We start from the raw sequence: 14891 nt of genomic DNA, 5'->3' as shown, positions 1-14891 counted from the left end.
CGGAATGGTAACATTTTGAAAGTCGAAGAATGACTAAATGTGATAAAATTACCATACTTGGGAGAATCTCATATGACATAACTCAATATTTAAATACTCCGTTTCTTTAAAAAAAAAAAAAATACTCCGTTTCAATTACCCCTATACAATATTTCTGTTACTTTTCTTCGATATTTTATAAGACAAAGTTGAAACGGACTGTTTTGTTTACACTTGAATACTCTTATCTGAACATTCATTCATAATAATACAATAATTAGTACCAGCCTAATGCTTAATAAAGGTAACACATTCTATGACGAAACTCGTAAATTCTCACCATCTACATTCAATTACTGCAATGGGGATACTTTCATTTTGATCCCTGTCTGAGATTTGTTTCATGAGTTGTAAATGTAATCCATAGCGTAACAAAACTATCTATGGACAACGTACTACGTAATTTCACAACACAAAAACATAAACAGCAAAGATTGAATGCATTATCCAAAGTGAGTATCTTCCAAGCTTTACAGCTATATATCGATGTTTCGGATAATAATAATAATAATAATATAGCCAAAAAAAAAAAAAAAAAACCCTAAATACATTACCAAAAGCAGCAGGAAACTAGAGAGTTATTTACAACACAACCCATTTCTGATCAGCTTGCAACATAGGGTTCAAAGAGTGTAACACAAGGGTTTGCATCATGCTGCATTATTTCTGCTGCACGTTCAAACTCTTCCCTTATAACTCTTATGCTGAACTTGTCGACCACTCGACCAAGATCATGGGAAACCTCGAATGGATCTTCTATGCATATCAAGTGACGATCGTTTCCTACCCTTCTAGTCCAATCCTTAGCCCGCTTGCTATGATTATTAAACAAAAATGAATGTTCGACCAGTTAGATCACCATCTTTCCCCACAATTCTTAACCATAAGAAATGATTGGTAAGGACAAACCAAATTATAGTATTTATGCCTCAATACTAGTGTTTTAGTCTTACCTCACTATGCGTCCTGTGCGTACAGATATGACATCATTTGCATAATCGTGGCAATAGGCCCAATAGTTGAAGAACGCCCATACTAAATGAGCAAGACTTTCTCTGTTCTTTGATCCAAAGCCACGGAACTCTTCAATTTTATCAAAGTAAGTACATTCAACATTATCTACAGTGACGGAGTATGTAGGTTCCATTCCCTGATAAGAAATCAGCACAAGTCAGAACACTTCTATCTAATATAAACAAAAATAGGAATGTCTTATCCACGCAAATTATTGAATATATTCCTCACAAGCATTTTAAACATTTTGTATTTATCCTTGCATCCATCCACTAAAGGGATTACACAATCATCAAAAGAACTGGTTCTTTGTGAGAGAACAAATAATAAGCCTAAAAAAGGCTGATATAGATTGGATAAAGCAGTTGAATGCCCAAGAATATACTCCACCAAAGTTGTATCGCAATATCAAGTTTACTTCCAGTCTTCCTGGCCTTCGTGCATACCATACCCATCATCCAATCACAATATAATAAAATAGAAAAGTTGGTGCATGGGGTCTCAGTGAGATACACAGATAAAAGTGAATCAACAGACTCAAACCAGAAAATGAAATGCTAGAAGATAATTGGAACTTTAAGAGATAAAAACACACCTGTAGGCAGGGGAGGATGGCAGGCCTTCGCTGCTGTAACAAATGAATGCACATCAAAACATACCTGTATGCACATGCATAATTGGCCAAAATAAGAAATGGAAAAGGCACAAATAAGAAGAAACAGTAGCAGTCATATTTATCAAAGGAAATGAAAACCTCCATGAAGAGGGAGAGAGAGAGAGTATGCCAATGTTCAAATCTCAATAACTTACGCATAGCTAGATAGTGTCCCATGATAAGTCTCATTCACTCCTCTTGATTTAGCCCAGTGTTTGACAATAAAAGCCAACTGTCTTAATCTCACATCTATCTGTGAATAGTCCCGAAGCAGCTTTGTATTTTCAACAGCCAGCAAATTGTTCACACATATATCACAAGATATACCAGTTCCAGGATCCATAAGCTTGACAATGGGCACCCTGGCACGTGTCAATGCCTACATATTGAAAATTATGTATTGTCATAGTGAATAGCATAAAGCTATCTAAGAACCTTCTAATATGCATAAACCACATTCTGACATTCATATTATGTCAGGATCTAGAGCACAAAGAGTGTCATAAACAACATGAGCCAAGGCCAAAATTACAGACTGTTTACCTGCACATTCTGGAGGTTTTCAGCTTCCAATAACTCAGCAAGCCTTAGTATGATGTCTGATTTGTTAATATCCTTGTCATCAATTGCGAGGCAAATATCAACGTCACTTTTTGAAAACCCAAATGAATTGGTGCATGATCCATAAGGATGGAGCTCAGCATCAGGCCATTCTTTAGTAACAATTTTCTTTAACAGCATCATTAATTGCTTTTGCTTCTCCTTTTCTTCCTCAGTAGGTATCAGTGACTGATAAATATCAAGGAAGGGAGCACTATACCAGTTTATATCACTACGGCATTCAACCAGACTCTTCAATATCCTCTTCTTCTGGGGAAGTAACCATTGCCCTCTGCTATCAGATCTATTGTCCTGATCGTTATAGTAGTAGGAGATGAGTCCTCAATCAATTTTAGAAACAAAGTCTAGATCAGAGAAAAAGGTAGACAAATTTTCAATAAGAAGAATTAATTGCCATGATCTAACAAAAAACAATAATCAAATAACTTTCCCCATTAATTATTGAAACTTTTGAGCTATAAATGATATCATACTTTAAGTCACCATCCTAGTTGTTTATAACTGAAAAAGAAAAATTATGAGGAAAAAGGGGGAACAGTATACAGAGCAAAGCATTCATATTTGTACAAAGCAATTACCTTTTCACGAGATCCAAAACGTTTCTTCTTACTTCTCTCATCCGATTCATCTTCAATTCCAAGAGAACTTGGAGGCTGCTCTTCTAGATCTTCTACACTCTGGAATTCATCTTGAGCTGTCCTCATTTTATCCTTAGCCTGATTTCTGGATTCTCCCCTACTTTCACCATTGCCACCTTGTATTCCCAGCAGAGAATCCTCAAAATCAAAAGCTGGAACAGCAGGTAGTTTGCTTCCTGAGGGCAGAGCAGGGTGCTCAATCTGACTAATAAGCCTTTGATCATCAGAAACATCACTATAGCTCTTACCATTGTTACGCATGTATCTCCTATCCCTCTCATTTCTATTAACCAATCCAAAACCCCTATGATTCACCTCACTGCGGTTGCCCTTCCCCATATCCATACCATGCTCAAAACCTCTCCTCCCAACCATGGGTTCCTTACTTCCTCCTATCCTAGACATATTTGCAAAACCTGGTGGAGGTTCCCTCCTCCCACCATCACTCTCTCCCCATTGCCCTGCACCAGCACCACGCCTACCTTGCTCATGACCCCTTAAAACACCTGGTGGAGGTTCCCACCCACCACCATTCTCTCCCCATAGCCCTGCACCATGCCTACCTTGCTCGTGACCCCTTAAAACACCAGAATTTCCTTGTTGGTATCGGTTCAAAAGAGACAAATCATTGAACTGAGTCTCTAAACCATTCAGTCTACCAGCATTCCTGATATTGGGTTCTCTCTCCTTGCGAATTAAACTCACAACTTCAGGGTCTCGAGTAACAGTTTCGTTCGATTTTTCAGTTAATAAACCCTCACTGTGTAGCATACCCATGTTCAAAGAGCCAAAGACGAGATTTTGCTCCGGCACACGAGCCGAATGAGGCTTGGAGTTTGATTCCAAAAGTCCAACTTTGTGAGCATGTTCTATAGGCGAGCTATGACCTAGTTGGGGATTGTGGTGCTGGGCTTGATGGAAGCCAGCCGGGCTTAATGAGAAATTAGGGTTAGGGCTTTGGGCAAACCCTTGCAGGAAGAAATTGTGGGGAGCAAATATGGGCGTACCAGCGGGAGGCGGAGTCTGCTGCTGCCACGGAGGAGCAAAGGCGAGATCGTGAGCAGTGGACGGCGGCTGGTAGAATGGCGGGAACGGCACACTGGGCCCCACTCTCGCAACCGCCGGATCGTGCTGTAGGGCCTGCGGCGGAGGCACAGGTCGAGCAGCAGCCGGAGGGTGATTCGGAGGATTCTGGAGTAATTGGAGAAGGAACTCCCCGCCGTTGACGGCCGCGGGTGGCGCCGGCTGAGGCGAGGCGTCACTCCCACCGCTCCTCATGAAGCTTGACGACATTTCCGGAAGTCGTCTAGCAACACTACAAGATATACGCCTGTAATCCTGTATTACTAAAACTTATATATAATATATATGCAGATTGGTATATAAATCAAGACTAATGGAGTATCAAGTGTAGATAGAGAGAGAATATCTGATAAAGTGATGACGATTCGATGATTGCAATTTCCAATGGGCTTAGCCATTTAAACATCTACGGACTACAACGTCAAATACTAACTACTACTATTGCAACTTTGCTTCCAAAAGTGGAATAACTATGAATAATTTAGATTAATTTGTTTTAATAATCTTTTTGCTTCTAGATACACTTTGATAAAAATTAAATTAAAATATATGTAATTCCATAATATATTTAAAGACATGGATATACATTTTTGTAATAGAAAAAGTTTATTCCGTATAATTTATATCTCAGACAGCTAGCTGATGATAATGGTTGTTTGTTTTTCGGATCTAGACCTCAAACTTGAGCTCTAGATTTGGAATGAGGGCGACGGCCATGTCCATGGACACCGTCGTCATTCTAGACGGCCTTGGTCGTCATCCGTCATGCTTCGATAGCACCGGCTGTTCGGCGAGGACAGTCGGTGCTGTAATATTTTTTTATTTTTTTTTTAGATTTTCTTAATTTTTAATAAATAAATTTTAAAATTTTAAAAAAAATAAAATTTATTTAAAAAGACACATGTCATATTTTTAGAGAAGTAACCTGCTAAATAAGTCAGTTTGGACTTAATTAAACATTTTTACAGGTTTAAGGGATCTGAATGAAACTTTGTTGACTTAGGAAATCCAATTACACTATCCACTCGACTTAGCGGGCTAATTTGACCCTTTTTCCTAATGTTTATCATTATACCAAAGCTAGCATTTATCTTCATACCAAGTGATTCGTTTTGATACCAATCGAATCAATCGCTTACCATAGCATTAAATTAAAAGTTATGACCAATAGGTGGCAACTCCAACCAAACTAGTTAAAATTGTTGGCTTGGTAATCACAATGTTCCAAGTTCAATTCTAAATGGGAGCAACTTATTAGTCTTCTTAATTTGAGTTAGTCCATTAGGAGGGTGACCTAAGTTGTTTATATGTAGAGTTTACTCAATATACATCATTAGCTAGTAATTATGAGTGTTGAAAAGTGAAATAGGCAATTGGTGTCGAGCAACGAGAAAAAGGGTGAGGGAAGTAGGCAATGAGAATGAAGGGAAGTCCATATTTGGACTCGACTAAAGGAAATGATGTAACTCATTAATGAGTAACGAGAAAAAAATAGGTGTCCAGATTTAGACTTGACAAATGGATGAAGTAACTCGAACAATGAGAATAAAGGGAAGTCCATATCTAGAATCGATCAAGGGAAAGGAAGTAACTCATCAAAGAGCAACGAAAAAAAATATAGATCTAGATCTAGATTTGACAAATGTAGGAATCAACTTGTCGATGAATAAGAAGAAGGGAGGTCTAGATTGATGAGTGATGAAAAAGAATGGAGGTCACCGAGAATGAGGAGTCAACTCAATGACAAGGGATGAGAATGAGGGAAGTTTGGATCTAGACTCAATCCTTAGGAGGAGGCAACTCATTGATGAGCAAAGGAAAGTGAGGGAGGTCCAATAAAAAATAAATATTTTATTTAAACAAATATCACCCAATAATTATAAGTAGGGGTGGGATGGAACGGGAATGGGCTTTAGACGGTTCTACCCAAAAGGTTGAATTTCCAACCTCAAGGGTCTTCATACCTTACCCGATAAAGCATTTTGGAAGATATAACTCACGATGATTCAATGACGGCTCTATCAGTATGCACAAGAAATTTGTCTACTTTGACATGATTCTCACACTGCCGCCACCAAGGTTCGAACCTTGTCTTTTTTTCTCAAATATTGTCTACTGAACCATTAAGCTAAACTCGTGAGGACAACTTTTGATTTTTCAATATGAAGAGTGTGGATGTGTCCATACTTTTACCGAAAGAGATGTTCTCATTCAAACAATGTTCAATCCCTTTCTAGGTGGTTTACCTTGTCTTCCCCCCCCCCAAAAAAAAAAAAAAAAAATTCATGGAAAACATATGCTGTACAATGTTGTCTTTCACCTCAGAGAACAATGCTGAGCCATCAATAATTTATGAGAAAATATTAGGTGAGCCAATACACTTGAGAACTGAATGTATAAAAGTGAAATGAATCCAGTGTTAGCGAAAAATCCATCATTCATTCACACTAATAAGCAAGAGTGTCTATATGATATGATAAGATATGATCTGAGACTAGCGTGGCTTTGCGCCGCCGTTTTCTTGAACAGAGTTGACCGGGGTGGAGGAGCCACTCCGCTGACTCTTAGAACTGCTTGAATTCCCAGTAAATGTCCTGCCCATAAACCTTCCAGCTTTACTCAGTCCAGACCCAACGGCTCCAAGCCCACTTCCCACCACCCCAACGCCAGCCCCAATGCCGCTACCTACCATACCAACGCCCGAACCCACGAGTGATGCCGCCCCGTCAATGGCATCCATAGTGCTCCCTATCACACCTGCTGCTTTCAGCTTCTTCCTTTGTTCTAGGATCGCCTTCTCTTCCTCCAGAGCAGCTTGCTGCTCTTCCTTGTTGAATTCTTGATAAAACACCTGAAATAGATCAAGCAAAGAATTCACAATGAATCAGCATAATAACCTTAAACCCAATTCCTACCCACAACCCACAGACATACTTACCTTAATTGTAAGGGTCCCTCTATCCTTCTTGTCTTTGACTTTAAGCATATCGAGTTTTGGCAGCAATCTCAATTCAATTTCTTTGGCTTTTCCAGCTTCCAAATCCTTCAAAGGTAACTTAGCAACTCCCATTCTCTCATCTTGCCCGACATTGTCTTTATCAAACACCTGTTAAAGGGACCAAATTGTGAATGCACTCACTAATATTGTCTAGTTTCCACAGTGGAAAGAAGATATTGAGACAGGGAATCATATTTCTCCACAATAAAATACATGAAACAGTGACTACAAATAAAGATATAATGCAGATAAATATGAAGCGACAAGCAAAACAAGAGAAAGGGCAAAGGACTATAACCTCAAGGATAACAAATTGTGTCTCCTTGTCTTCTGCAATCAACTCAAATGTCTCGTTCCAAACAGGGTTGAGGTTGTTATCAATAGTTTTTGTTTTAACCTTGAACAGTGGACGAATATATAGAACTACATATGGATCAGATTTTCCGATCATTTCCTGGTTTTTTAAGTTAGTTGCCTTGATTATAGTTATTCTAAGCTTCCCTTGTGGCTTAAGCTCCAAATCACTGCATTAGATATAGAAAAATCCAAAATTCTTGGTTTATTAGCTAATAGTTACATATATTACGAAATTTGAATATAAAAAGAAGGCGAGCGAGAAGAGCAGAATTTTGGAAATTAGTAAAAGACCTTGTATCCACGGCTGTGCCACCAATTGGAACAACAATTCTATGGGGCCATTGTAGCATATCTGTGACAATTGTTTCTACAGTATCCTATGAAAAGAACAGCACTATCAGTGGGATGGGCAAATAACAAAAAAAAAAAACAAAAACAAATTTGAACTGGAAAACGTTTTGATACTTACGTCAATCATATCTGAGAGTCCAGGAATAGCTGTTAAACTTCCACCAACAGCCTTCAACACATAATCAATTCTTGGTTTTGGCTGATTGAACAGGAAAGGTAACAATCATTCTTCTTTTTTGATGAATAAGAAACTCAATACATATTAATATAGGAGGCTAAACTGCACTAATCACATTCTCACAACTTTTTAAAACCAATTCGATATTTTTGAAAAAGAACAAAATAAAGGATCAAGAACAAGGGCTATCAATGGTTGGTGATTATGAGGTTAGTGGGCCGCTTAGTTAGGCTATAATGCACATGAACCAAACCACACTAAAAGATTGAATCCAATCAATTAACTAGTCTAACCCATGACCTTATAAACCCATATGTTCTCTCTTATTTTTTCAATGTGGGACTTTTACCCCAAGCCCCAACATGGATACCTCAATCATCAATGCATCATCACTTGTGCACTTAAAACTATACCTCAGATAGTAAAGCAACAACAACAGCAGATATGCATGGAATTTCCTCCGAAAGTTGGAAGACAACGCGGATAACTGTGAAAACTTGAAGATCTTTCAACTGCAGCATTTTAAAGTAGTGATAGTCAGTGTAACATTGTCCAGAATATAATGATTCAACGTACAAATGGGAACCAAACTACAAATATATGGGCAGGATGCTTGAACCACCCACCTGGATGGGTATAGAAGCAACTAGAGCTTCCACAGCTAGAATGATGCTAGGATCTCCACCCCACCGAAAGTCAATATCCATTGTAATTTGACCTTTTTTGAGGCTCTGAACACGAATACCTGCATGGAAGATCGAGCAACAAAATAAAATAATTCCTGAAAGACTGAAAATGAAATAATATGACTTTTGGATTGTTTAGTTGAGTGTTACCTTCAATCTTTGGCGCCACAGTTCCCAGGGACAGTTTGCTGAACTTTAACGAATTAATTCCGGTAGGTCGATATTCTTCTAACAGAGGTTCAACAGACATTCTAATAATAGCCTCTGCTGCCTGCAAAGGAAAGAAAGCTGGATTACAGTAATTCCTTGGACACTTTCCACCTTAAACAATGACTTGCACGAATACAGAATACTCCGTATAACATATCATCACAACAATAACATACTCTGCAAGTGAAAATATAACTGCATAAGAAACACAAGCACGAATCTTACTTCAGCAACAAATGGCCAGAGCTTGCTCAATTGTTTGTTCAACCATTTCACCTACCAAAGCGAGACTAAGTAAGATAAACATTTCATAAAACAAGGAACAATTATTTTTACTGATATTAGTAGCATGAATATAGCACTTCATGATCCATAGTTGTGAATATGACATCTTACAACACTAAAACATCAAAAGACACTATTCATTGCATAATATTTGCTCCTCTCGAGCTTCACTGTAGCAACTCAGTGTCGGATGAAAGGAAATATTTTCTCCTGCTAGAACAATTAAGAGTGTCTAAGCATTAAAGACTAAATTAGTGACAAGTCAACCTGCTCATAAACGGGGAAAGATATCCATTCAGGAAAATTATCACCACATATTTTCTTCAAATCATCCCTGTCAAGGCATCCCATTAGTTTTACATCAACCGCCTGTCAGAAAATAAGATACAATTAAATAAAAACAAGAAAAAAAATTACAAGTCAGAAATCTTCCGTTATATGTACACTTGAAAATCACAAAATCACAATATAACGTGCCAAATTTGTAAACCAATGATACACCTGCAAAGTATGGCAACTATACAACAAAATATCGCTACATAAGACATACTAAGCAAGGAAATTATACTCAACACTAAAAACTTCTAATCTATTCTGGTTTTTTGACTAATGTTGGACTTGGTTCATTCCCAAGTTCAAATCTTTGAGATGCATGCAGCAAACATCTTCCTTTGGAAGTGAGGGCCTTGCCCAAACATACTACTTGTTGTTATCAACTAAATTCAAACTCGAATTTCGGCATTTGACCCTAATTCCCCTGATCAAAATAAGGAACTCCATACAAGAATCAATTCTTACACTAGTTGTCAGGTTCAGTAAAGAAATAATCTCGAGATTAGAGAAAACAGGCAAATTAAGATCATGACAACGATTGTACGAGAAATTAGTGAAAAGACAAGAAGAAAACAAACATCAGAAATTAACTGACTTTGGCCCTCCGCTTGCTGCTCCGATATCTCATCATATGTCGCCAGCCCGCCATCAAAGCAATTCCAAACAGAATCCCCATCAGCATCCCCGAAATCAGCCCCATCTTCGATGATCCAGCAAAAAATTTCCTTATTCCTTAAAATAAAACGCACAATTTCAGAACCCATAAACTCAAACTTCATATCAATGCACACTCTTACTCTTACCTGCTCCGAAAAAAAGAATTCCTGCAACTGCCTTCAACTGACCCAGTAGCTCCTTTCTCTCACACCAGGAAGATATAGCTTTCTCTCTCTGTAATTATAGATTGGGTTGCTTAGCATTCCCTCCAGAGATCCTTTTTGGACGTTAAAATACAAGCACAATAAAAATAGAAATAGCAGCACGGCAGTAACAAAAGATTAGCTGGGTGTCATTAATGGGGAACGTTGCACTTGAACCTATTACCTACGCCATCCCCTCTACCTCTTCTGTGCATTGAATTCTCAGATTTTTAACCACAACTTCATGCCCGGACTTTGACCATCTTCATTATTTTTCTCGTTTTTTCGCTGTCCGTTTCTTGGCAATGGAGATTTGTCTATTTGCCTTAATGCCTCCGATTCTTTTGTAATTTTACTGTGCCTACCTATACTTTTTATAATCTTTTATTCCCCTCTCTTTTTCTTCTAATTTCATTCTTCCCCAATACTTCTTTGTATTTCTTAAGAGGAAATAACAGTTTTCCGTTATCACAAATATTTTTTTAATACTATCGACTCTATTACAAATATAATCGACACAATCATTCAATTATAAACATAACAATTTTTAGTCTTGATATTGTTATGTTAGATTTAAGTGTATAATTATTAATGAAATATAATATTTTATATGTATAATTATTAGTACACAGAGTTTTGTTGAAGTTCTCGATAGGTTAAGGGAGTATTAAAGGTATAGTGAAACGTCAGGGAGCACGTGCTATGGTTATAACATGGGGTCGTCAATTAGTTTGTGTATTTGTGCTGATCAGATTCATATTGGTGTGATGGTTGAAAGGACACTTCACGTGCAGCTTATTCATATAAGTAAGGTCCATTTCCTCGTTTGAAAGGTCAAGAGGTACACTAATAAGGTTGGTAATCATCGTATACGATATATTCCCATCAAGTCTCTACATGGTCTCTTTATGCTTTAACTCACGACATTTTGAGGATATTAAGTGCAATCAAATTAATTTAATTCAAACATATTGAAGTGACCATAAATGGACGTTTAATAATGTAATTATAAAATCGAATGATCGCATTCATATTAATCTCACATGGATTGAGATAGCGAGTGGTCCACAATACTCTTTATTAAGGATAAACCATTAAAGCATTTTGACAAAGGAACATGCATTACGAAAATCAAAGGTTGTCTTCACTGGTAAAACATTTGTACATATGAACACAAACAAAGATTCATTCCCATCTCAGAAATCAATGGGATAATGCCATGAAGGGAAGGGAGAGATCACAACTTTGCCTCTAGCTCTCCCAGTTTCAATATACCCAAAAGCTTCAACCACATTACAGAAATGGAATGGACCTGCAGGATCAATCACTGCTTTCACCTTTCCACTCTCCAAAAATGGCTTCAGCTTCTCCAGAATTTCCCCAGACACTGTCAAGCCTGAGTGCACTGCTCTGGGATTCGACGGCGGCCATGTTATGTCAATAATTGTTGCATTTTCTTTGGCAACCACAAACGAGTTTATAGAATCGCCTGAAAATCGAACCGAATAGTTACATCAGCAATCTGCTTATCAACCGCCACGAGTTGCTGACTTGCTGGGTTAAGAATGGATAAACTTACCAATTGTGTCATAGACAAGATCATATGTTTCTGGGATTTGTTCATATGTGGTGTTGGTGTAGTCAACAACCTTGTCAGCACCCAAACATTTGACAAACTCAACCTTAGGGGCACTAGTTGTGGCTGCAACAGAAGAAGCTCCATAGACATGCTTGGCAAGCTGAACAGCCAGAGATCCTACACCACCAGCTCCTCCAACTATGAACACACTCTGCCCTTCTTGAAACCCTGCAGTCCTGAAACCTTGGGCGGCTGTCTGAATCGCCAATGGCAAGCTGGCTGCCGCCTTGAATGTCAGATTCTTAGGCTTCATAGCCACCAAAGTCTCCTCAACAACTGTGAACTCTGCCAGTGTTCCCATCCTCTTCAGCTCCCCTTCCAAGTTGAAGTTGTGGATGTTCCCATAGACCTCATCTCCAATGTCGAATTTGGTCACACCACTCCCCTTCGCGACGACAATACCTGCCATATCACATCCAGGAATCACAGGGAAATTCATGGGGACTAAAGAGGTCTGCCTCAGCTTGAAATCGATAGGATTCAAAGCAGCAGCTTGAACCTGGACAAGAAGCTGATCATGTTGAGGAACAGGAATGAGGAAATCTCCAAGCTTTAGCACTTCTTTAGGACCATGCTCTTCATAGTACCATGCTTTCTGCATATCCTGCAAGCCATTCGGTTCTGTGCTGAAAATCTTCATTTACTGGCTTTAAAGAATCGCCCTGTAAAGCCCGAGTAAGAGAAAGAGAAAGTGATGAAGATGTAAGAACAGAAACTGGAGAGATTTGGATATTATGACAAAGAGCTTGGCAAAACGGAAGTAATACTTCTGAAGTTGATGAAGATGATGTTTTGTTCCTATGCATAGAGTAATCTGAGCTGACTTAGCAGCACATTAAAAAGAAAAAAAAAACAAAAACCAACCACTTACATACTGTCCATATCAACACTAAGAACTGAAAGCCACTGACAATAAAGACACAACATATTTTAACACTGTTTAAAACAGTTTTCTAAATTTGAATGTTAAAAGTTAAAAATTAAGAACTGAAAGCCACCATTTCCACATATCACATATTGTGCCCATTCTTAATCATAATTGTCATTCATGCCAATCTACAAGCCAAAGTAAGTCAAATTCATGTTGCAGAAGGAAGAAGTCTCCATTTCTTGGAAGGAACAGGCAATCCAAGCTCTCTGCATTGCTCTTCATTTGGTGGTGAATATAGCAATCCAGTTCCGATGTAATGTACAAACGCTGATGCGCTCTCAAGATGACTGTGTAAACTAATGGACTTTGAGCTTGTCTTAGGTTGTTTCTGCTTTGGTACATTATTGTCTAGCTGTGCCGCCTGCAGAAACCGTGCTGTTGCAGCATCCCATGAAAGCTCATGTTTTTGTTTGTCAGTCAGGGGGGCGGGTTGCTCGGACAATGCCTTGAGAGTTGCATTGATAATCCAAGAATGCTCCTTTTCTCTAGATAGAACTGCAATATGCCAAGTGAAACAGCAACTAAAAATGATCAATCAAAGCTTTAAAACACAGCAGTTAGTTAAGCAAACCAAATCTCATTTACTGTACTTTTGCAGGATAAAAACGTATCCTGAAATTTGATTTGAATCCAGTCCTCTCTTCAACCCACTGGAGGGCATAGTTTTGTTGCTCATAAGGATTAGTAAATGTGATGTTCTTGGGAAACAAGTGTTGTTGGTCTTTCAAAGGCACCCAAGGGACAACCAGAGTGACCTTCCTCTCTCCATCTTTGGCAAGATAGGCAGCACGAAACAAAGGGTTGATAGCAGTTCCAGTCAGCCATGGAATGCTTGCAGTAGTGAATATTGCAATATGCTGTTTCTTATCCATTCACTAATCAGTTTAGTTACTAATCCAACAAAAGAAAAAGAAAAAAGTAAATAGCTTTGCTCGCTAATCGTCAGAGGGTGCAAGGTTTAGAGTACACGTTGGAAATCGCCAGACATTTTATGTTTGAAAAGAAAACAAGCAGTACTAAATATAGACTTCCTTAATCTTATCTTTGAAGGATATTATAAGTACAGAAAAAGAAGAAATGTCGAGAATAGAGGAGAAAAAAAACAAAAACAAAAACTTGTCTTGAAAACATGGAAACTTGCTAGCATTTTCCGGGCAGACAATGAAGGTAGGGGAAACCTCACGGCAGCCGATACTTTCTTGAAGCTAGGAAGCTAGAAGATGTGATTAGTTGGTGAATGGTGAAGTGAAACAACTGCCAAAATAACAATGACGTGATAATTAAGGTATATATATTTTTATTATTAATTATTACGGCCTCTTAACATTTTTTGCTAATATTATACCTAGTTTTTGAACCAAATATAGGGTAGTGTTGTTGGCCAAGTATCTTGTGCTCACATATAGTGATTCTTTCATATGGAACGTCAATCGACTCTGAGTGGAAGTAGCTAAATATGCAACACTTGTTGATCATAAAATTATAGAAGAAAGTCAAGGAACGTATCAATTCAAGATAAATATTCTTGCACACCTAATACACAACCATCTAAAATTAAGAGATGATGGCCCAAAAAAATCCTCATGTGCTCATATATATAAAGGATCCATATATAAATGGGTGTCCTCATATGAATATGAATATGAATATTAATATAAATATAAATATAAATAAATAAATAAGAAGGAAAAAGAAAGGTCAAGAAGTGGAAGGTAGACCGATCCGAAGAGGTACCGCCGCGCGGTCAAGACGGGTCACTGGCCACGGCCGGCAGTGGCGTGGCCAGTGCGCTTGGGCATGTCCCCGCACCCCTCTCCGGGTGATGCGGCGTGGGGGTGGTGTGGGTGGTACGCAGGGATGGTGAGTGGATTGTGACGTGCAGTGGGACACGTGGTGGTTAGAGTTGGAATGAAGTTGTAAGACATACACTTCGACGATGCAAGATTAGGACAATTTACTATAAATAGGGTGTCTGGCATCCTATCTGTCTGAACACTACAAGCACATTGGTCT

The 14891-nt window shown here is 38.5% G+C and overlaps 4 protein-coding genes across 6 annotated transcripts; all 4 read right to left on the bottom strand.

The window, feature by feature from the left end:
* Positions 1 to 460: 460 nt before the first annotated feature.
* LOC109156095 (UTP:RNA uridylyltransferase 1) lies at positions 461 to 4415 on the bottom strand. Its single transcript, XM_019303924.1, has 6 exons — positions 2908 to 4415; positions 2252 to 2620; positions 1864 to 2087; positions 1649 to 1712; positions 993 to 1189; positions 461 to 854 (listed from the first exon to the last, which is right to left on the bottom strand). Exons 1-6 carry the CDS (start codon positions 4258 to 4260, stop codon positions 644 to 646), a joined length of 2418 nt encoding a protein of 805 aa, XP_019159469.1. The 5' UTR covers positions 4261 to 4415; the 3' UTR covers positions 461 to 643.
* A 1949-nt stretch (positions 4416 to 6364) lies between these two features.
* LOC109156174 (synaptotagmin-5-like) lies at positions 6365 to 10628 on the bottom strand. Of its 2 annotated transcripts, none has more exons than XM_019304042.1 (13): positions 10493 to 10628; positions 10252 to 10339; positions 10044 to 10180; positions 9383 to 9484; positions 9056 to 9106; positions 8771 to 8891; positions 8561 to 8679; positions 8348 to 8446; positions 7875 to 7955; positions 7697 to 7782; positions 7347 to 7572; positions 6989 to 7156; positions 6365 to 6901 (listed from the first exon to the last, which is right to left on the bottom strand). In XM_019304042.1, exons 3-13 carry the CDS (start codon positions 10146 to 10148, stop codon positions 6545 to 6547), a joined length of 1515 nt encoding a protein of 504 aa, XP_019159587.1. In that variant the 5' UTR covers positions 10149 to 10180; positions 10252 to 10339; positions 10493 to 10628; the 3' UTR covers positions 6365 to 6544. The 2 variants fall into 2 exon arrangements, with proteins under 2 accessions (XP_019159587.1, XP_019159588.1); XM_019304043.1 differs by having other exon boundaries at positions 10511 to 10627.
* A 741-nt stretch (positions 10629 to 11369) lies between these two features.
* On the bottom strand, positions 11370 to 12864 carry LOC109155963 (2-methylene-furan-3-one reductase-like). The gene is made up of 3 exons (XM_019303697.1): positions 12686 to 12864; positions 11888 to 12645; positions 11370 to 11797 (listed from the first exon to the last, which is right to left on the bottom strand). The coding sequence occupies exons 2-3, from the start codon at positions 12585 to 12587 to the stop codon at positions 11505 to 11507; spliced, it is 993 nt and encodes a 330-aa protein (XP_019159242.1). The 5' UTR covers positions 12588 to 12645; positions 12686 to 12864; the 3' UTR covers positions 11370 to 11504.
* Positions 12865 to 12955: 91 nt separating this feature from the next.
* LOC109155967 (digalactosyldiacylglycerol synthase 2, chloroplastic-like) lies at positions 12956 to 14083 on the bottom strand. 2 transcript variants are annotated; one of them, XM_019303700.1, is made up of 3 exons: positions 13845 to 14083; positions 13469 to 13757; positions 12956 to 13373 (listed from the first exon to the last, which is right to left on the bottom strand). In XM_019303700.1, exons 2-3 carry the CDS (start codon positions 13748 to 13750, stop codon positions 13296 to 13298), a joined length of 360 nt encoding a protein of 119 aa, XP_019159245.1. In that variant the 5' UTR covers positions 13751 to 13757; positions 13845 to 14083; the 3' UTR covers positions 12956 to 13295. The 2 variants fall into 2 exon arrangements, with proteins under 2 accessions (XP_019159245.1, XP_019159246.1); XM_019303701.1 differs by lacking the exon at positions 13845 to 14083 and having other exon boundaries at positions 13469 to 13763.
* Between the last annotated feature and the right edge of the window lie 808 nt (positions 14084 to 14891).

This window comes from Ipomoea nil, unplaced genomic scaffold (genome assembly GCF_001879475.1).
Source record: "Ipomoea nil cultivar Tokyo-kokei standard unplaced genomic scaffold, Asagao_1.1 scaffold2704, whole genome shotgun sequence".
In the NCBI taxonomy this organism is placed as follows: Eukaryota; Viridiplantae; Streptophyta; class Magnoliopsida; order Solanales; family Convolvulaceae; genus Ipomoea; species Ipomoea nil.
This window is presented reverse-complemented; position numbering and strand designations above follow the sequence as displayed.

Excerpts from the sequence above, each read along its gene's own strand:
- LOC109156095 (XM_019303924.1), bottom strand. The coding sequence starts at position 4,260 with ATGTCGTCAAGCTTCATGAGGAGCGGTGGGAGTGACGCCTCGCCTCAG. Across the intron at positions 2,088-2,251 it reads AAAACCTCCAGAATGTGCAG|GCATTGACACGTGCCAGGGT; the intron begins GTAAACAGTCTG and ends TTCAATATGTAG. Across the intron at positions 1,713-1,863 it reads GGGACACTATCTAGCTATGC|GTATGTTTTGATGTGCATTC; the intron begins GTAAGTTATTGA and ends ATGTGCATACAG.
- LOC109155963 (XM_019303697.1), bottom strand. The coding sequence starts at position 12,587 with ATGAAGATTTTCAGCACAGAACCGAATGGCTTGCAGGATATGCAGAAA. Across the intron at positions 11,798-11,887 it reads TCTTGTCTATGACACAATTG|GCGATTCTATAAACTCGTTT; the intron begins GTAAGTTTATCC and ends TTCGATTTTCAG.
- LOC109155967 (XM_019303700.1), bottom strand. The coding sequence starts at position 13,750 with ATGGATAAGAAACAGCATATTGCAATATTCACTACTGCAAGCATTCCA. Across the intron at positions 13,374-13,468 it reads TACGTTTTTATCCTGCAAAA|TTCTATCTAGAGAAAAGGAG; the intron begins GTACAGTAAATG and ends GGCATATTGCAG.
- LOC109156174 (XM_019304042.1), bottom strand. The coding sequence starts at position 10,148 with ATGGGGCTGATTTCGGGGATGCTGATGGGGATTCTGTTTGGAATTGCT. Across the intron at positions 9,485-10,043 it reads GCAGCAAGCGGAGGGCCAAA|GCGGTTGATGTAAAACTAAT; the intron begins GTCAGTTAATTT and ends ATTTTCTGACAG. Across the intron at positions 7,573-7,696 it reads GGCACAGCCGTGGATACAAG|TGATTTGGAGCTTAAGCCAC; the intron begins GTCTTTTACTAA and ends TATCTAATGCAG.